The sequence below is a fragment of the Zophobas morio genome, unplaced genomic scaffold (genome assembly GCF_036711695.1).
Source record: "Zophobas morio isolate AGI-343-1 ecotype UQ-CSIRO unplaced genomic scaffold, CSIRO_AGI_Zmor_V1 ptg000023l, whole genome shotgun sequence".
Taxonomy (NCBI): domain Eukaryota; kingdom Metazoa; phylum Arthropoda; class Insecta; order Coleoptera; family Tenebrionidae; genus Zophobas; species Zophobas morio.
In genome coordinates this window covers 9,087,368-9,103,707 of record NW_026972128.1, presented here as the reverse complement: position 1 = coordinate 9,103,707, position 16,340 = coordinate 9,087,368, and the positions used below count along the sequence as shown (strand labels likewise).

The window sequence follows — 16,340 nt, the reverse complement described above, 5'->3', positions numbered from 1 at the left end:
ACACACAAAAGCACTAAAATTTTGACGTTGACCATTTATTAGCTGTAGGAGTAGGAGGTTTTGTTGTATTAAATAACGAAACCTATCATACTTATCAACTATTTTGCACAAAAATGGTAAGAGAGTCTACCACTCTCAGGCGATTCCAACCCAGAATTTGGATAAAAGTTGTGTGATCTAACCTATGATTTTTTTTCAGATTCGGTTTATATTAATCCAAAATCGGGCTGGCAAGACTCGTTTAGCCAAATGGTATATGAATTTTGACGATGACGAGAAACAAAAGCTCATTGAAGAAGTCCATGCAGTTGTTACAGTTCGTGACGCTAAGCACACTAACTTCGTTGAGGTACTTGTTGCAGATACACATCTTGTTCGGTAGTAATTGTTCCTTTTTAGTTCCGAAATTTCAAGATCGTTTATCGCCGATATGCCGGTCTCTACTTCTGTATATGTGTCGATGTAAATGACAATAATTTATGCTACTTGGAGGCAATACATAACTTTGTTGAAGTTCTTAATGAATACTTTCACAATGTTTGTGAGTTAGATCTTGTTTTTAATTTTTATAAGGTATATACTGTTGTTGATGAAATGTTCTTGGCTGGAGAGATCAGGGAAACATCTCAAACTAAAGTACTCAAGCAGTTGTTAATGTTAAATTCTCTGGAATAATTTTTATTTAAACAAAGATATTATCTTACCTGCTAGTGGAATATATCGTTTGATTTTTATGCTGTGGTGTATTTTATATGTATATGTTTGACAATATGGGAGTATTATCTATGTGCGGGGTCATACATAGACTATGTATGCATATTCTCAAATGAATGGAGCCACCATGAACAAACACATTCCTGAATATAATAAATGTATAGAAATGTATAAATACTAGTGTCCAAACTTAAATTAAATAAAGTAGCTTCAAGTTTTAAATTTCTGCATTTTTAGTAATACATGAGTGTGCTACTAGAGGGCTCGTGTGTTAAGAGTGCGTTAAAGTCCCTACCACTCCTACCAGTGTTGAGGAAATGCTGTCAGTGCTGCCATCCAACTAAAAAGAAAACATAAATTTCAATATAACAACATTTCATGCACCATTGAAGAAACATTGTAGTGTAATGGATTTGTTACTTCGATTTAAGCATACAGTCGGACACTGATTCAGTGTGCGTATAGTCGTTTGCATCAAGTGGCCTGAGATTTTATTGTATATAGCATGTACCTTTTCTAATAAACTTTGTTATTAACTGGAATAGAAACGAAAAAATAATGTGCATATGGATTTCATTTCATTATTTACAGGAGTGGACGGCTTATTAATTCATTTGTGGGGTACTTTACATGATTTTCACAACTGTTAAATATAATAGGTGAATATGAACACACTTGATTAACATCATGGTAGAAGAATTTACATGTTCTTCGAACGGTAAAGTGCGTTTTATAATTTGATTGGTTGAACCTAGTGACGTATTCGCAGGAGATGAAAGGATTACATTTATACAATTCTTTGCACTGAACAACTGCCGTTTCGTTGAAGTGATCAATGGGTAAATGAAACAAAACTGACTTTCATAAAATCAGATTTTTTTTAGCTCCGGACAAAAGGGTGTTTTTAATTCTTTTTTCGCTATTTATTGTTAAACGAGGGTATATATTAATTTTATATCGGAGTATTTTAATACTAACAGACCTTAAAAATTTAATTTACAGATTTCAATAGAAGGTTTAAATTTTTCAAAAAAAGTTGTAGTTTTTTTATGTGTTTAGTTTTACTTTATTCTTTACTCATTTTGCGACGCTGAAAATTTTGAATGATTTACCACAATCTGGAAGACAGTCTTCTTGCCAGCGGCATCATCAAAGTCTCAAAGGAAAGAACATCTTTTCAGAAACATTTTGCTACTTCCTGATATATTAGCGTTCTACGGGTCATGTTTAATTTCCTTGATGCACAAGTAGGCGTAGCCTAGTCGTATGTCATTTGTTTGATCTACAGCGTGCTAAGTTTCCTGCGACAAAATTTAAAAATGTTGGCGGCTTCTTTGAATACCGTCTATAGATCATAGAAGCCCTCGTTTGATGAACAGTAATAATAACCATACAGTAATAATTATTATACTATCGTCATCGACGGCGGCACTTAATTTATGAATTAATGGCGCGCGTCTCATTATAAATCATTTTTTACGAAAACGATGCGATGTGATGATATTTTTGATTTCTAAAATGTTAATTAACCTGTTGAGTCAATGTTCGGTTCATAACGTTTACGACGTTCGAATGTAGCTTGTTATAGCTGGGTTCTGTAAGTTCAGTTTACCAAAGAAAAGCCGACACGAAATAATTAACCCATATGTGAAACTGATACTTTTAAGTGAGACCGGCCACCGTTTGTTTTTCGTACCAGTCCATTGGTTTTAATTGGGCACGTAGAAAACTACATAGCTTCAAAAATAAACAAATTTTCATTTGTACGTCTCATTGATTTTGATAAGCCGAGGTTTGTAAATTTGAATTTCGAAGCACTAAAACTTATTAAGTATAAGCTAAAGAAGTCCATCCCATGAATGACTACTTCCATGTCTTCTGGACGTTTTATGACCGCTAGGGTATGAAAAAATTGGTCTCCCGTTTCTGTCTGTCTGTCGTAAGTCGTCTGCATCGATTATCTTGTCAGCAATTATTACAAGTCTCAAGAAATTTCAAAATCGTTTGCTAAATATAAATCTGTGAAAAATTAAATAAACACACGAACTGTCAGTTGTAAATGTATAATTTAACTTTTTATGAAGGTAACTTCTGTTCCAACAATTTTATCTGTTAATTATAATCATTTATAGTTCATTTAATGAATACGACTGTAACAGCGAAACACAAAAAACATAAAAACTATAATACATCGCGTTTAAGTCTGTGTTTGACAGTTTTGTGTCTTCAGGAATTAATTAAACCAAAAGACCTGCTAGTGACACAAAAGTAGGATACTATAAAGATCCGCATATGTCGGACTGTGATGAATGGGGGCCGCGGCGCCCCTTGAAGTTTGACTTTGACGGAATTTTCGTCTGTGGAGTAGGAGGAGCGACTTATTTAAATTCCCGTTAATAAGATACATTTTCCTTGTGTTGTTTCGTTTGTGGGTTGTCTAGTACTTGCCAGATGTTCAGAAATATGATAATAAATAATGGATTTATACGTTGAAGTACGCTTTCATCGAGAAGTTGTATAAACTTCAACAGTTTTAATACGCAATTAATCACATCGTTATAGTACTTATTATATTGCCCGCAAAATATGAATTGTGCACAAACGATGTGTTGGGGCGTGTCTGTATTTTTAATTGTCAAGTCTAGGCAGTTTAGTTTTATCTATTCATGTGCAAAGTACTTTTTCGAATCAGGGGTGCGATTTTGTTTCTCGATCGAAAAAAACTCGATAGCGATAAAATCTCGTTTGCTGATTGGTTGAGAGGCTGAGTTGGTGAGACATTTATGTCACATTTCTCGATTCTGTCACGAAATCAAGTCTTCATGGAGTGATATTTTCTCGATAGCTCTGAATGAAGTGATAAATTTTGGAGACATAACCTCGAAATTTATGTCAAAATAGAAGTTCAAAATCGTAATTCTGAGTTACAAGTTCTTAAAACTAAGGTAATTGTAAACTTTTGAGCATTTAATAAGCTTATATGCAAAGAATAAATGCAAACTTTGCATTTAAAAGCTACGCAATGACAATTATCGCAGGTGATAATTTATCACTTCGATCGGGAAACAAAATCCCACCCCAGGGGTGCGATTTTGTTTCTCGATCGAAAAAAACTCGATAGCGATAAAATCTCGTTTGCTGATTGGTTGAGAGGCTGAGTTGGTGAGACATTTATGTCACATTTCTCGATTCTGTCACGAAATCAAGTCTTCATGGAGTGATATTTTCTCGATAGCTCTGAATGAAGTGATAAATTTTGGAGACATAACCTCGAAATTTATGTCAAAATAGAAGTTCAAAATCGTAATTCTGAGTTACAAGTTCTTAAAACTAAGGTAATTGTAAACTTTTGAGCATTTAATAAGCTTATATGCAAAGAATAAATGCAAACTTTGCATTTAAAAGCTACGCAATGACAATTATCGCAGGTGATAATTTATCACTTCGATCGGGAAACAAAATCCCACCCCAGAGGGGTGGGATTTTGTTTCTCGTGAAAAGCGAGCGAAGTGATAAAATATCACTTCATACGTCAAATATATCACTTGTCATCGTAAAAGTGATTTTATTTCGCCATTTTATCACTTCATCAATGAAAACTTATCACGCCATTATACCCTAGCGATAAATCCATGATAAATCGTATTTAACCTCAAATTTTTGACGGCATATGCATCATTCATTGGTAGGATTTTGCTAGCTGGCAGTTTTTTGGAAAGATAAGCGACTAATTTTTAAGGAAGTTGTTGAGGTAATAATAATTAATAATACTTTTATTCATAGCAGAGTTATTATGACTAATACTCCCGTATTTTATAAAAAAAAAAACAAAGTTATGCACTTAACATTTATTTCCCTAAAAATCCATAATTCCCATCCAATTTAGATGGAAAAGAAACGCGTCGGAAGGCCTACGTTTGAGCAAAAAGGGATCCTGGTGAGTTTTATGGAAAAAAACTTAAAATTAGCCAGGTCCCAAGAGACAAATACAGGTCGAGTAGTAAAGTTGTGGAAATCGATCACAGCTGTACTAAATGCTAATGGGGGTGCCTGTAAGGATGTGAGTCAATGGAAGAAGGTCTGTATTTTTACTTACACCAGTCATCATGTCTGTACACCCAAAATTATAATACTCAATCTCACTTTCTACACATGTTTCACATTATATGGAAGTTGTTTTGGGAATTATCCATTTCGTTTTAAATTCCAATTATTTGAATAGTGTTGGAGTGATCTGAAAAGCGCGGTTAAAGGAAAAGCCGCGAAAATAAAGACCAAAACGCGACAGACTGGAGGTCCCGGGCCGTCAGAGGATCCAGAGTGTTTGCCTGAGTTAACAGAGCTCGAAAATAGGGTTCTGCAAGTCATTGGGCAGCATTATAACGGGGACGGGCATACACAGGAATTCCCGAGAATTGATGTGGTAACTATTGTTTTCTTACTCATCATCTAACTACTTTTATAGGATATACTTCATTCAATAAAGTTATCAATTAAGAATTGATTATTACTGACTATTAATACCATGGCCATTTTAAGAATCCACCAGTTTCACCTCAAGCCCCATCTCCTGACCCTCCAATTTCTTTTGAAGAAAACTCAGATGATGAAAGTGTACTAATTTCTTCATAATTTGGTATAAAGCCGAAGTTAACATTACGTTTGTAGAATCCTGGCTGTCCACCTCCACGTTTTTCGTCCGTGATTCCCTCCTTGTTAACCCAACCTTCTACCAGTTCTGTGAAGACATGTTCTTCCGTGGGGAAGACGTTGAAAAAATCCAATGTTGCGGAAAGAACTCAAGTGGTACGTCGGGCCCCAAAACGACGCGCTCCTCCCCTAGACAACATTAGCAACCTTCTCGCAGAAGAAAAAAGGGCTAATGTACTCCGAGAGAGACAAGCGGTAGCCATGGAACGACAAGCGGTGGCTATGGAACGACAGGCTGCTGCTTCCGAGCAGCTTGTGGCTGTAAATAGCCGTATTCGTAATTTAATCGAAGAATAATGTGAAGCAAATGCTTCTGATTAAAAACATTTCGTTATCTTTTTTCTACCTTATACTCCAAAACGCTTCTCTACGTTACATACTACATAACTCCCAAGCATAACTGTTATTAAACCAAACGATGCAGTTTCTCAAAGTTAAACAATAACATTCGTGACCACGAGGTCTTCGACTGTTGAAAAGCTAGAATAGATACTAATGCAAGTAATGCAACTCTTTAAACACAGGTGCTTTGAGGCCACTTCTGTCTGTGTATTGTACTCTGAAGGTGTAAGATTTAAAAAGTATTTCAAGAATATAAAATAATACAATTCAGTTGACACATTGTAAATGGGCAATTACGTAATTTATGCAATGTTTTTTCTGAGTTACCTATAGTTATTGTTATTTTATTATATTCTCATTAAACCTGTCGGAAAGGTACAGGAGTTTATATTTAGCGCCTTGAAAACTGCTTTTGCCATCTGAAGATCGTAAAATTCCCAGATTTTTCACTCTACTTCATTGTTTATTTGCGAAGAAGGGAAAAAGCACGTGTTTGTTGCAAAAAAATTATAAGCTGAAGAGAAAAGTGAATTATAACGAACAAGGTAAACGAAAAATGTATATTTTAATTGAAATGTTGCCTAATTAGTCTGGCTCTTGTTTCAAGGGCTACATTTATCATTTGTGCCTCATTTGGGGGCTGTTCGGGCACCAAATCATCGTCGTCGTTGTCGCCTGGGTCATCCATGTGTTCCAGGATCTCATGCTCTGGAGGTAGTGGAACGTTTCGTGCAACCATAAAATTGTGTAGGATTGCACACGCATTGATGATACTGCCCGCTTTCACTGGTGCATATTTAAGCACCCGTTCTTGGATTAAACACCGAAATCTGGCCTTTAATACACCGATACACCGTTCAACACATGATCTTGCACGTCGGTGTGCTATGTTGAAACGATGTTCAGGGGTACCATCTGCAGGATTCCTTACTGGTGTTATAAGATATGGTTGTAAGGGGTAACCACTATCACCTGAAGAATTCATTGCCATAACATTTCAAATGCAATTTTGTTAGTTACCCAAGAGCCAAGACGTTCTATCGCCCCCTGTGAATCTCTGCTCCAAAATACGAGCAATATTGCTTTGCCGCCAAATGAACGCATCATGGGTTGCACCCCCATGTGCGGCATTAATTCCAAATATTTTGTTATTTGGACCACAGACCTAGGAAATTTTACTTTTAAATCAAGAAACTCATCAAAAAGAGATAATTAATACAATCTGAACATTTTTTGAGTGAAAACCTTTGCGGTTTAGGTACTGGTGTTCAATATTCAATGTTGGCTTCGTTATCGCAATATGGGTGCCATCCACAAACCCAATTACACCCGGCACATTATAACGTTCCATGAATCTGTATGAATAAGGGGAATAAGTTGTTTTGAAAAGCTGATGGTATGCATACGTTGTTTTTATTGCAGCATATTCTTCTGCGTTTGGAAAGCCGATGAAATCGCCCAAACGGTTCTCGATAGCGGCAGCTACCTCAGTTATGGCGAGGGAAATCTGAGATTGGGACAAATTGACGAAACAATCTTGCCCCACACAACGCTGGTAACTACCGCTAGCAAAAAACCTAATTGCAGCCAAAATTCGGTGCTGCTTGGAAGTCTTGTGTACTCTTGCCCCAAGGATTAAGTGTGGTTCCAACAATTCGATTAGTTCTCTCATTGTGGCTTTATTAAATCGGAACAACTCCATAAAACTAAACATATTTGTTTGTTAAATAATAGTTAAATAAAACATTAACAATTACCGATCATCTCTTAAATTAAAAGGGTCGTTTTCTTCCCTCATCCGTCTTTTTATACGTCTCAAATAATTATTTTCCTCTCGCCCGTGCTCGAGCACAGGCAAAAAACGAGCCATTTTTGTTTAAACTTCAAAAAAGCAAGTCCAATTTGAATTTGAGACTGAAATGTCATGAAATTCGAGCCAGTTAAGTTGGTAACAATTCAAAAATACATGCGGCAACACCGCACAATTTTATCACTTGGCGCGAACTGTCAATCCACGTCTCACTTCGGTCGTGAAAAGAAACAAAATGCCAATTTCACTGACAAGTGAAAAACCTAGGTGAAAACTTTTCATTCGTGATAAATTATCACTCGAGAAACAAAATCGCACCCATCATCTTTAATAACTGCGAAAATAAACTCGCTCCGGAGTTATAGTTTGCGGTTTATGATTACTCCTATCTAACGCATAAATATAATAGTAAATTGATATCTTGTAATTCTTCAGTGGCTATGGAATTGATTAAAGATTAGTTATTGCCAGATGTTCTTTTGTTTTCAATTAAGTGCGATATATTACACCTATACACTCGCACTCGAGGAAGTTAATTAAAAATTTCTTCTGTAAGCGGACGTAAAATTCTCCCACAGTGTGAAGATATCGTTTACCGAACGAATGGCCAGGAAAGTACTGTAATTTGGTCAATTTAACAAATGAAACTTGAAATTTTTTGTTAAATAAGTGTCATTTGAATTTTGCAAAAAAATTAATAAATAAAGATGTCTCAGAACCTCTTATACAGCTGATTTTTTGAAGTTTTTGAGTACACTAACATTTTTTAGTTTAGTGGTTACAAAATATTAGCTAATATTAATTTATTTTCAAACTTAAAAAAAAATAGTCTCATGTTTCTAGATAGAACTTCGCGCGCCGCTAAAGTAGGTACAATTTAACAAATCCATTTTTTTTAGGAAAATATATATAATACAGTCACAGTGTAAGAAAAAAAGTGGCTCATGATGGAATCGAACCCACCACCTATGCGTTATTATCACGCGCTTAGACCAATTGAACGAAGGAAAAGTATCTTATATTTTCATTATTATTTTTTTTTTATTATTATTTATATATTATTATATTATGATTTTTTGCCAAAATCTTGATGCCTAGGGTAAAAATTCAACCCGGATTCATAAACCACCGATACAGAAGTGTGCTAACATTTATACAAAACTCACTTGACGTAAGTCAAATTGGCTATTGTATAACTTAACTCAGTTCACATATACCTAGTAAAACACTACCACTCCATTATGGCAACAATGAACAGTAATAATCCTTGAAGTTCGAGACCATTATAAGGGTGGTTTGGCTTAAGTCATACAAGTTTTAGAAGGTGTATGTGAAGTAAGTTTTGTATACCGTGCATAATAATTCATTTTAGACAAAGTTTGATTAGCATTTTATAATTTAGACGATAAACCTATAAAATTTGCAACGATATATGTGCTAATTTTGGAGATTATTTGTCCAATAAAAATATACACAAACGGCTGACGAAAAGGGAGACCTATTTTTTCATACACTAGTGGTTATGAAACGTCGAGAAAACATGAAAATAGCCACTTGACTCTATTACAATACTGCCTTAGCTATCGAGTCGTCAAAATAAACTTGTACTACACTTTATGTTCGGAAGGTATGTAAAACAAGAAAATGGTTTTATAACAGGCAGGACACTTTATTTATCTACGAGAATAACCATGGTTTTGAAATACTTATTATTAGTCTGCTTTCGAAGAACTATTTTGACGATGATTTTTAATCATGTGTTTTTAAAGTTTCGCCTAATACGAAATGTCGGTCTTCCGTTTCCTTCTTTCTATCATTTGTATTAAATACATAATTTTCAAAACTACTGAACTGATTACTGTGATATTTGAGTCGTTTTCTAAGATTATTGGAACTATGGTAAAACACTACATAAAATTTGTCATCCGCACTAAAAAAATTGTTGGCGTTATCTCAAAGTTTTGCTAAGTAAATCTCCAGTGAAATACTTATATACCGGGTGTTTACTAAATATGCGGCAAAAATTCAGAGGGTTATTTCTTGGGATATTTTAAGATTTTTTGTCTTGTGATGATAAAGCTTTTCGCCAAAAAACAGAACTTTATTAATTTATAGAACATGTAAAAATTATGCATGCGTCCAATTTTATCCTCATTGACTGACAAACTTTTTAAAAAATATCACGATATCAGGGTTGCTTCTTATTGCATTACATCCGTCAATTATCCAATTTTTTAAATCATTTTGACTTTCTACTATAGAATAGTGTACACTAATGGTTTCAAATGGCCCCATAGACAAATATCCAAGGAATTTAAGTATGGAGATAGAGCTATTTTACTTTACTTTTATCATCTCGTATCTTCGAAACGCGTTTTTCCGAAAACAATTGAAGAAAGAAAACTTAAAATAAACCAAGGAATAAACTTCTGCATTTTTGCCGCGTCTTTAGTATCTAAATATCCTGTATATTGTTACAGTCACTTAATGATTTAACGATATTTTTAACTTTACACATATTGTTAAAAAAATAAATTTTTAAGATGATTTTTTTTTTTTTTGTTATGGTGTGGTATTTTATTTTACTATTGTCCGATGAACAATTGCTCTGTATGGTATCAACGTCTTTATAATATAAAACGTCCTGGTTTTGATCCCTGGACACTGAATAGAGTAACATTGATAGTGTTCGGCTGTGTATACTTATTAGTGCAAACTGTACAAGTACGGACAATGTAAAAGGGCAATTCCACCGTTAGTTAGGCTAAAATCGTACGGGACTCTGCAAAGTTTTGTTATTTTAAACTGTCTCTATAAGGTGAAATACTTAAATAAATGTATGTAATGTTAAATAAAGTAAAAGGATCAAGTGCTAAAAGAAAAAATATTTAAACTTACCGAATTTACAATTTATTTACTTGATGACATTACCATCATTTGAAATTTCCATTTGTTTGTTTTCATTTTGGCTTTTCTCGCTTTTCTCCTTTTTATTTTAATGGTATCTTAACTTTTTTTAGCGCAATGTCTTTTTTCTTTTTCTGAGTCTCTTTAATTTTTGTCGGTGTTTTCTTACTCTTTCAGTGGATGTTAAAGACATTTTGATTAACACAGCAAAATCAAATTATTGGTAGATTGACGGCTGTCAAGGCTAATTATTTAATTTCAAAGCTATTAAGCTACCGAAAGAAAATTATCCCGTTTCGCCTAAGTAACGATGCGATTTCTAATAATAATCACAAGGCAATTTCAATAAAAGTACAATGAAAATAGAGAGCGAGAACGAGAAAAAGAGATATGCAATTATTTTTAATAAGTATTTCCGAATAACATAAAAATTAGTCCCTTATTGTTACTTATACCAATTATTACATATATCAGAAGAAAGAAGTGTATCTAATATTTTTTTAAAGATGATGTTGGGATAAGTTATTGATTGTTTATTATTGTCAATAAAGGTGCACTCTTTACGACCGTGCTTTATATTGTAAGTAAATCAAGATATTTACTTTGCTTCTAGCAATGTTAAAGAAGATATAATATCTATCATTCAGTTTTATTATTCCTCAATAACAAGAAATTTTTACTGCGGGTGTTATGGTATTGTAAAAGCAAATATACCTATGCCAGTAAAATTTAAACTTTTTAGAAGTACTAATAATTGTAAGATTTAGATTAATTTAACAATTTTCAATAAAATGTGCTGAGGTTGACATTTTCGTGGAATTGCCCAAAATATATTTAAAGTAGATAACCAACTAGAAAAAACGGCCTCTCAGCAATAATGTGTATGTCCCCCGTTACCCTGTAATTGGGCCTCCGGCCTGTTGGGTAACGTTAATCAATAAAATAAAAAAAAAAAATAAATAAAAAAATAATAACAAACTTTAACTTCAAGTGTTTGTTTGTACATCGGAAAAATGTCATGCAGAAATTTGTTTGAATTGAATGAGTTTGTCGTCTCAAAACACAGGACTAAAATTATTAATTAAGCCACAGTCGAACATAATGTTCTGAATATTATTATTATTATTACAATTCTCCTTCTTAATTTGGTCACTGAGAAATTTGCTATGAACGTGCGTCCTTCGGTCCCCATGCTGACGCCTTAACCGAATGACCACGGACAGTTGTATGCTGAATTATTGATAAATGTTATTACATTGTGTTAATTCCTTTGTGAACATTTGGCCATTTAGGGAAAAACTCAAAGCGGATTGGTAAACCACAAGTATAGGGGTATATTTTTGTATAACATTTAAATTATTTTAAAACAGAATTCTTTGAAATGTGGCGATCAAATTGTTGATGGGGATGATTAACCAAATTTTGGTTAGCGTTTTACCATCTACATGATATTTCTAAAATATGTACACACAAAATTTGACAACAACCGGTCCAGTAGTTTCGGAGATTACGTGTCTAATAAAAATCGACACAGACGTCAGACAGACATCAGCTACAGACAAAGAAGTTTATCTTTTATTCAAAAATATCCTCTAATGTGCATTCGTGCAGGGAAAAAATCTTTTCACCGTATGTTTTTTAAAGGCGTTGACCACCCTATACAAACTCTTTTTTTTGGAAAGTAACATTTCACGAACTTAAGGCAACCAAACTGTTTTCACATAAACTATCCATCTCTATCAATTCTTTAAGTTAACTTTTATTTTCCATGATGATTTCAGTGCTTAAAAGTAATACTAGTACTACTAGTACTAGTCCTTAACTAGTATTTCTCTGATGAGAGACTTTTGTTATCCGCAAACATACAAGCGTTATATTTTGCAAGCAAGAACACTGGTCTGTTTTAAGTATGGAGGTATGCATTTATAAAAAATGTCTAGTTTAATATGGTAAAATAGTCCCTCCGAAATGTTTAGATATGGGATTTAATTACAGTGAGCCCCACAAAGAATAATAGGAATCTGGAAATATCAGGTATTTATATTCAATTACATAGCTATATTTATATTTAAAAAAGCAGGTGGTTTGCGGAGATCGGTAATAAGTTAATTACTGAGATATACTGAAAACATATTTATTTCAGGGTTCACCAACCTTCAAAATAAATAATGATTTAAAATTGAAGGCAATATTCCTATAAAATGAGTCATTCGAGTACTTTAGATATGTTCCATGAAGGAGTTACACACCAAATTACAAACACAATTTACTCATCTAACACCAATTTGAGGACGCTTAGTACACAAGTATGTATGTAGCTTTTTTTGTACGTGCATCTGGAAACCACTTACGAAAAAAAACATAATTTGAAACCTACAAAGTTCTAAAAGACAAAATACCTAGGTTTTTGAACTGTGCCTTTATTTTTATCCATTTATTTTGCATTAAATTCAAATTTAATCTTTGCAAGAATCTCTAATAAAATATCCTCTAGTTTGTTATTTAAAAAAGTCAATGTTGTAGAAACAAGCAACTGAAGGTTAACGAAAAATGTGCTTTGTGTCTTCAACGGTATAACTAACTACCTACCTCCCATTTTTAATGAAGTTTGATTTCAAAGGTAAAATCCTGTCTTTCACATTTTCTTCGAAGTACATTTGCTGCCAAGCGAGGGGGCTAGTCTCAGTCGTATAATTCTTACAGCTCGTATGTCAATCCACAATCTTGTTAGTTTATTTTGAATGACGGTCAGAGAGTGTGACCGACGGTGGTGACAGAAGTGTTTGAAGTTGTTTATGTACGTACGAGTCTACTGGCACGTGCATGCATCCAGCCGACAAGCCCCAACCAAGCATGGAACGTCATGGGACACTTGAGCTGATCATAGGCCAATATGGATCGCATATGCCGATCAGCGCACTGATCACGTTTAACTGTTTTTCAATCAAGTTCATTTTTCGAGAAAGAATACAGTTGACAATGCGTTTCTACTCAACTGGAACCGGCAATTAACACGATCCATAAATGTGTGGTCATCCAAAAATAGTATTCGAGAGTGTACTTTTAATTTATTTCGTTGATTTGGCCAGTGGGACACTTGTTTGTCTGCTATACACTGGCCGACAAAAATCCAGCTACCCTAAAAAAATTACTATTGCATGTTTTTTGTGATTCATACTTCTAATCTTTTTCAGCTGAAACAAGAAAAGTTAATGCATTTTAATGCACAAGTTACTATAAACCTGTTCGCTCGTGAGCTTCTATATTATTTTCGTAGTGTCCACTTTATTTTTGCATTGGCACAGTTTGTCCCTTGGTAAAAATAGGCGCGTATACATGTCGTGGTAAATTAAGGTGGGTTGAATGTATGGATATTAAAGCTTTTTTTCGTTTTAAATTAAATGTGAGGGAACACAGTGTTTCGCATTAATAAGTAAGGAACACGTGACGGACGAACGGAAATGGGCGTATCATATACAACCGAGACCGAGACATGGCTGGTTAAGGTCCCTAGCATCCGTGTAACAGCGATCATCAGGATACTTTATTTCATTTCCCACTGGTCATTTACTACTGTCACTAACACCCACATAGGTCTGGGTACATTACGTACTTCTATTCAGAGTTTGACCGTTCCATTTTTTGAAACGTATTTTTATATTTTAAAAAATTCCTACGCCTAACAAATCCTGCTTCTTTGAAAAATTAAAAAAAAAATTTGCGATATTTTTTTTTGATGACCTCTAAAAAGATAAAACACGTGACGTAAATAACACTTCCGCAGCTTTTTTGACTTGAATCTTTCAATTTTTCAATTTTTTTATTTTTTTCGTTTCTTCATTTTTCCGATTTGCAATTTTTCATTTCGGTTTTTTGTTTTTTCTATTTTTGCAAATTTTCCAGAGATGAATAAATAAAATTGTGTTAATATTCGTAATTACTAAATTCTAGAAATAATTAATTATGTTGTCTGCATTGTCGAATTTATTTTCGATATCTAAGTAATTAAACTAGCTCTAGGTATATTACTACCGCAGTCCGCAAATGAATTTGAAAAGTCTGGTGTCAGGTAAAAAAGATATAAATTACATTCAATCTAAAACCACCAGATAATTTAAAGTGGACAACAGTGGGTAGACTTACGTTTAATATCCTGATAGTTATGGTGATATCGTATAGAAACCGTTTTCGTTCTGGAGTAATACACTGGATAAAACAGACATGCTTGACACTCGCCTATCTGAATATAAAGCATGTAACATGAAAATAAACTGTGATATCAGCAGTTGTAACCGCAGACCGCAGTAGTATGGTATTTCAACGACCTGTAACAGAGCAAGGATTATGTTGGTTGAAAGAAATTGACTGGAACTGTGTCACTTCTAGTATACTTACTTTAGTGCACAAGAGGGAACAATCTATAACTAAAGTGGGATTTATAAACTTGATGTTGACGTTGCAGTTCCTGTTGCAGCTACTGTTCCCTCTGATGTTGCTTTGAGAGCTGAGCCCCGCGCACCCACCCGACTTCAATTGTGATGATTTTTTTTATGCGTGGTGAGCTTAACTGCAAAATCCTTACTTCTCTACGAGAAATTAAAAACATGTTTTTGATTAGTATCCCGTTGTTCAAAGACGACGTATATCAAGAAAAAAGGGAAAATATAAGCCCCGCCCACCCGCCCTATCTCAATTGTGATGATTTTTTTCTAATCGTCGAAAGCCAAAAGCGCGGAATTTAATTGCAAATTATTTCTCTAGATACAAGAAATTACCATGTAAGACATGTTTTTGAGTATCGTATTATTCAAAGAATACTAATATACAGGGTTAGTCACGAGAGAATTACTTCTGAAAATTATTTTTACGCAACCCAAAATACGAATACCATGTACCATTTGATACTAACTGAATTTAAAATGAAATGCTTAATCCATGATTGCTTTGAGTTTGACAATCTCATTTTGACAATTGTGGAAAAGGAGGTTACGCGAGTGTCCATGGTGGTACCGCAGCCAGTCGGAAATCTCCTCCGACGCCGCTAATAAATTTGTCAGTGTGCCTCTTGATCTTTTGCAACCGATTAATCATGAGAAAATTATTTCTAAAAATTTCTTTGGTTACAACACAAACTCAAACAAGTAAGTAAATAATTTAGCTACTAATCTGTTGAAAATCTTGGGCATTTTGGGGGGGATGCTACGGCTTTTTTGTAAATGGATGGCCGAAAAAGCCCAGAGGTTGCAGATTTGCACTTCGAAGAGGCTCTAGGTGACGCAGAGATGGTGAATTAACACATGCACATTAGCGGCGAACAACATTGGTAGAGCACTTACGGCTTCAGTATAGCCCAGATTGATCTGACTGTATGTCGTCGATCCAATGGGGCTCTAGAGGCGAGTCAACGATGAAAAAAAAATTTAAAAATTAATTAACGTCAAAGTGACATTGCCAAAGTCAAAGCAATCATGGATTAGGCATTTCATTTTAAATTTATATAATATCAAGTGGTACAGGGTATTAGTATTTTGGGTTGCGTAAAAATAATTTTCAGAAGTAATTCTCTCGTGACTAACCCTGTATATATTACGAAAAAATTAAAGCCAAAGATTAAGCTCCCCCATACCTACCCTCATCTAAATAGTAATGAAGTTTTCATTCGTTAGCAGACCTAGAGGCAGAGTCTAATTGCAAAATCCATATTTACTTACATAAATTTACCATTTTAAACGTGTTTCAAATTTCTAAGAATAAAAAAAATCATCACAGTTGAGATGGAGTGGGTGGGTGGGGTTAATATTTCGCTTTTTTTTCTTAACATACATAGTATTCTTTGAACAACACGATACTCAAAAAC

At 34.3% G+C, this 16,340-nt stretch overlaps 1 protein-coding gene and 1 long non-coding RNA gene across 2 annotated transcripts; both read left to right on the top strand.

Annotated features, from left to right (window-relative positions):
• The first annotated feature begins 6 nt into the window (after positions 1–6).
• Positions 7–936, top strand: LOC135134244 (AP-2 complex subunit sigma). The gene is made up of 3 exons (XM_064062872.1): positions 7–116; positions 200–349; positions 400–936. Exons 1-3 carry the CDS (start codon positions 114–116, stop codon positions 673–675), a joined length of 429 nt encoding a protein of 142 aa, XP_063918942.1. The 5' UTR covers positions 7–113; the 3' UTR covers positions 676–936.
• Positions 937–6,221: 5,285 nt separating this feature from the next.
• LOC135134298 (uncharacterized) lies at positions 6,222–7,522 on the top strand. The gene is made up of 2 exons (XR_010281272.1): positions 6,222–6,311; positions 6,374–7,522. It is a non-coding gene; the product is annotated as an uncharacterized LOC135134298 (long non-coding RNA).
• Positions 7,523–16,340: the final 8,818 nt, after the last annotated feature.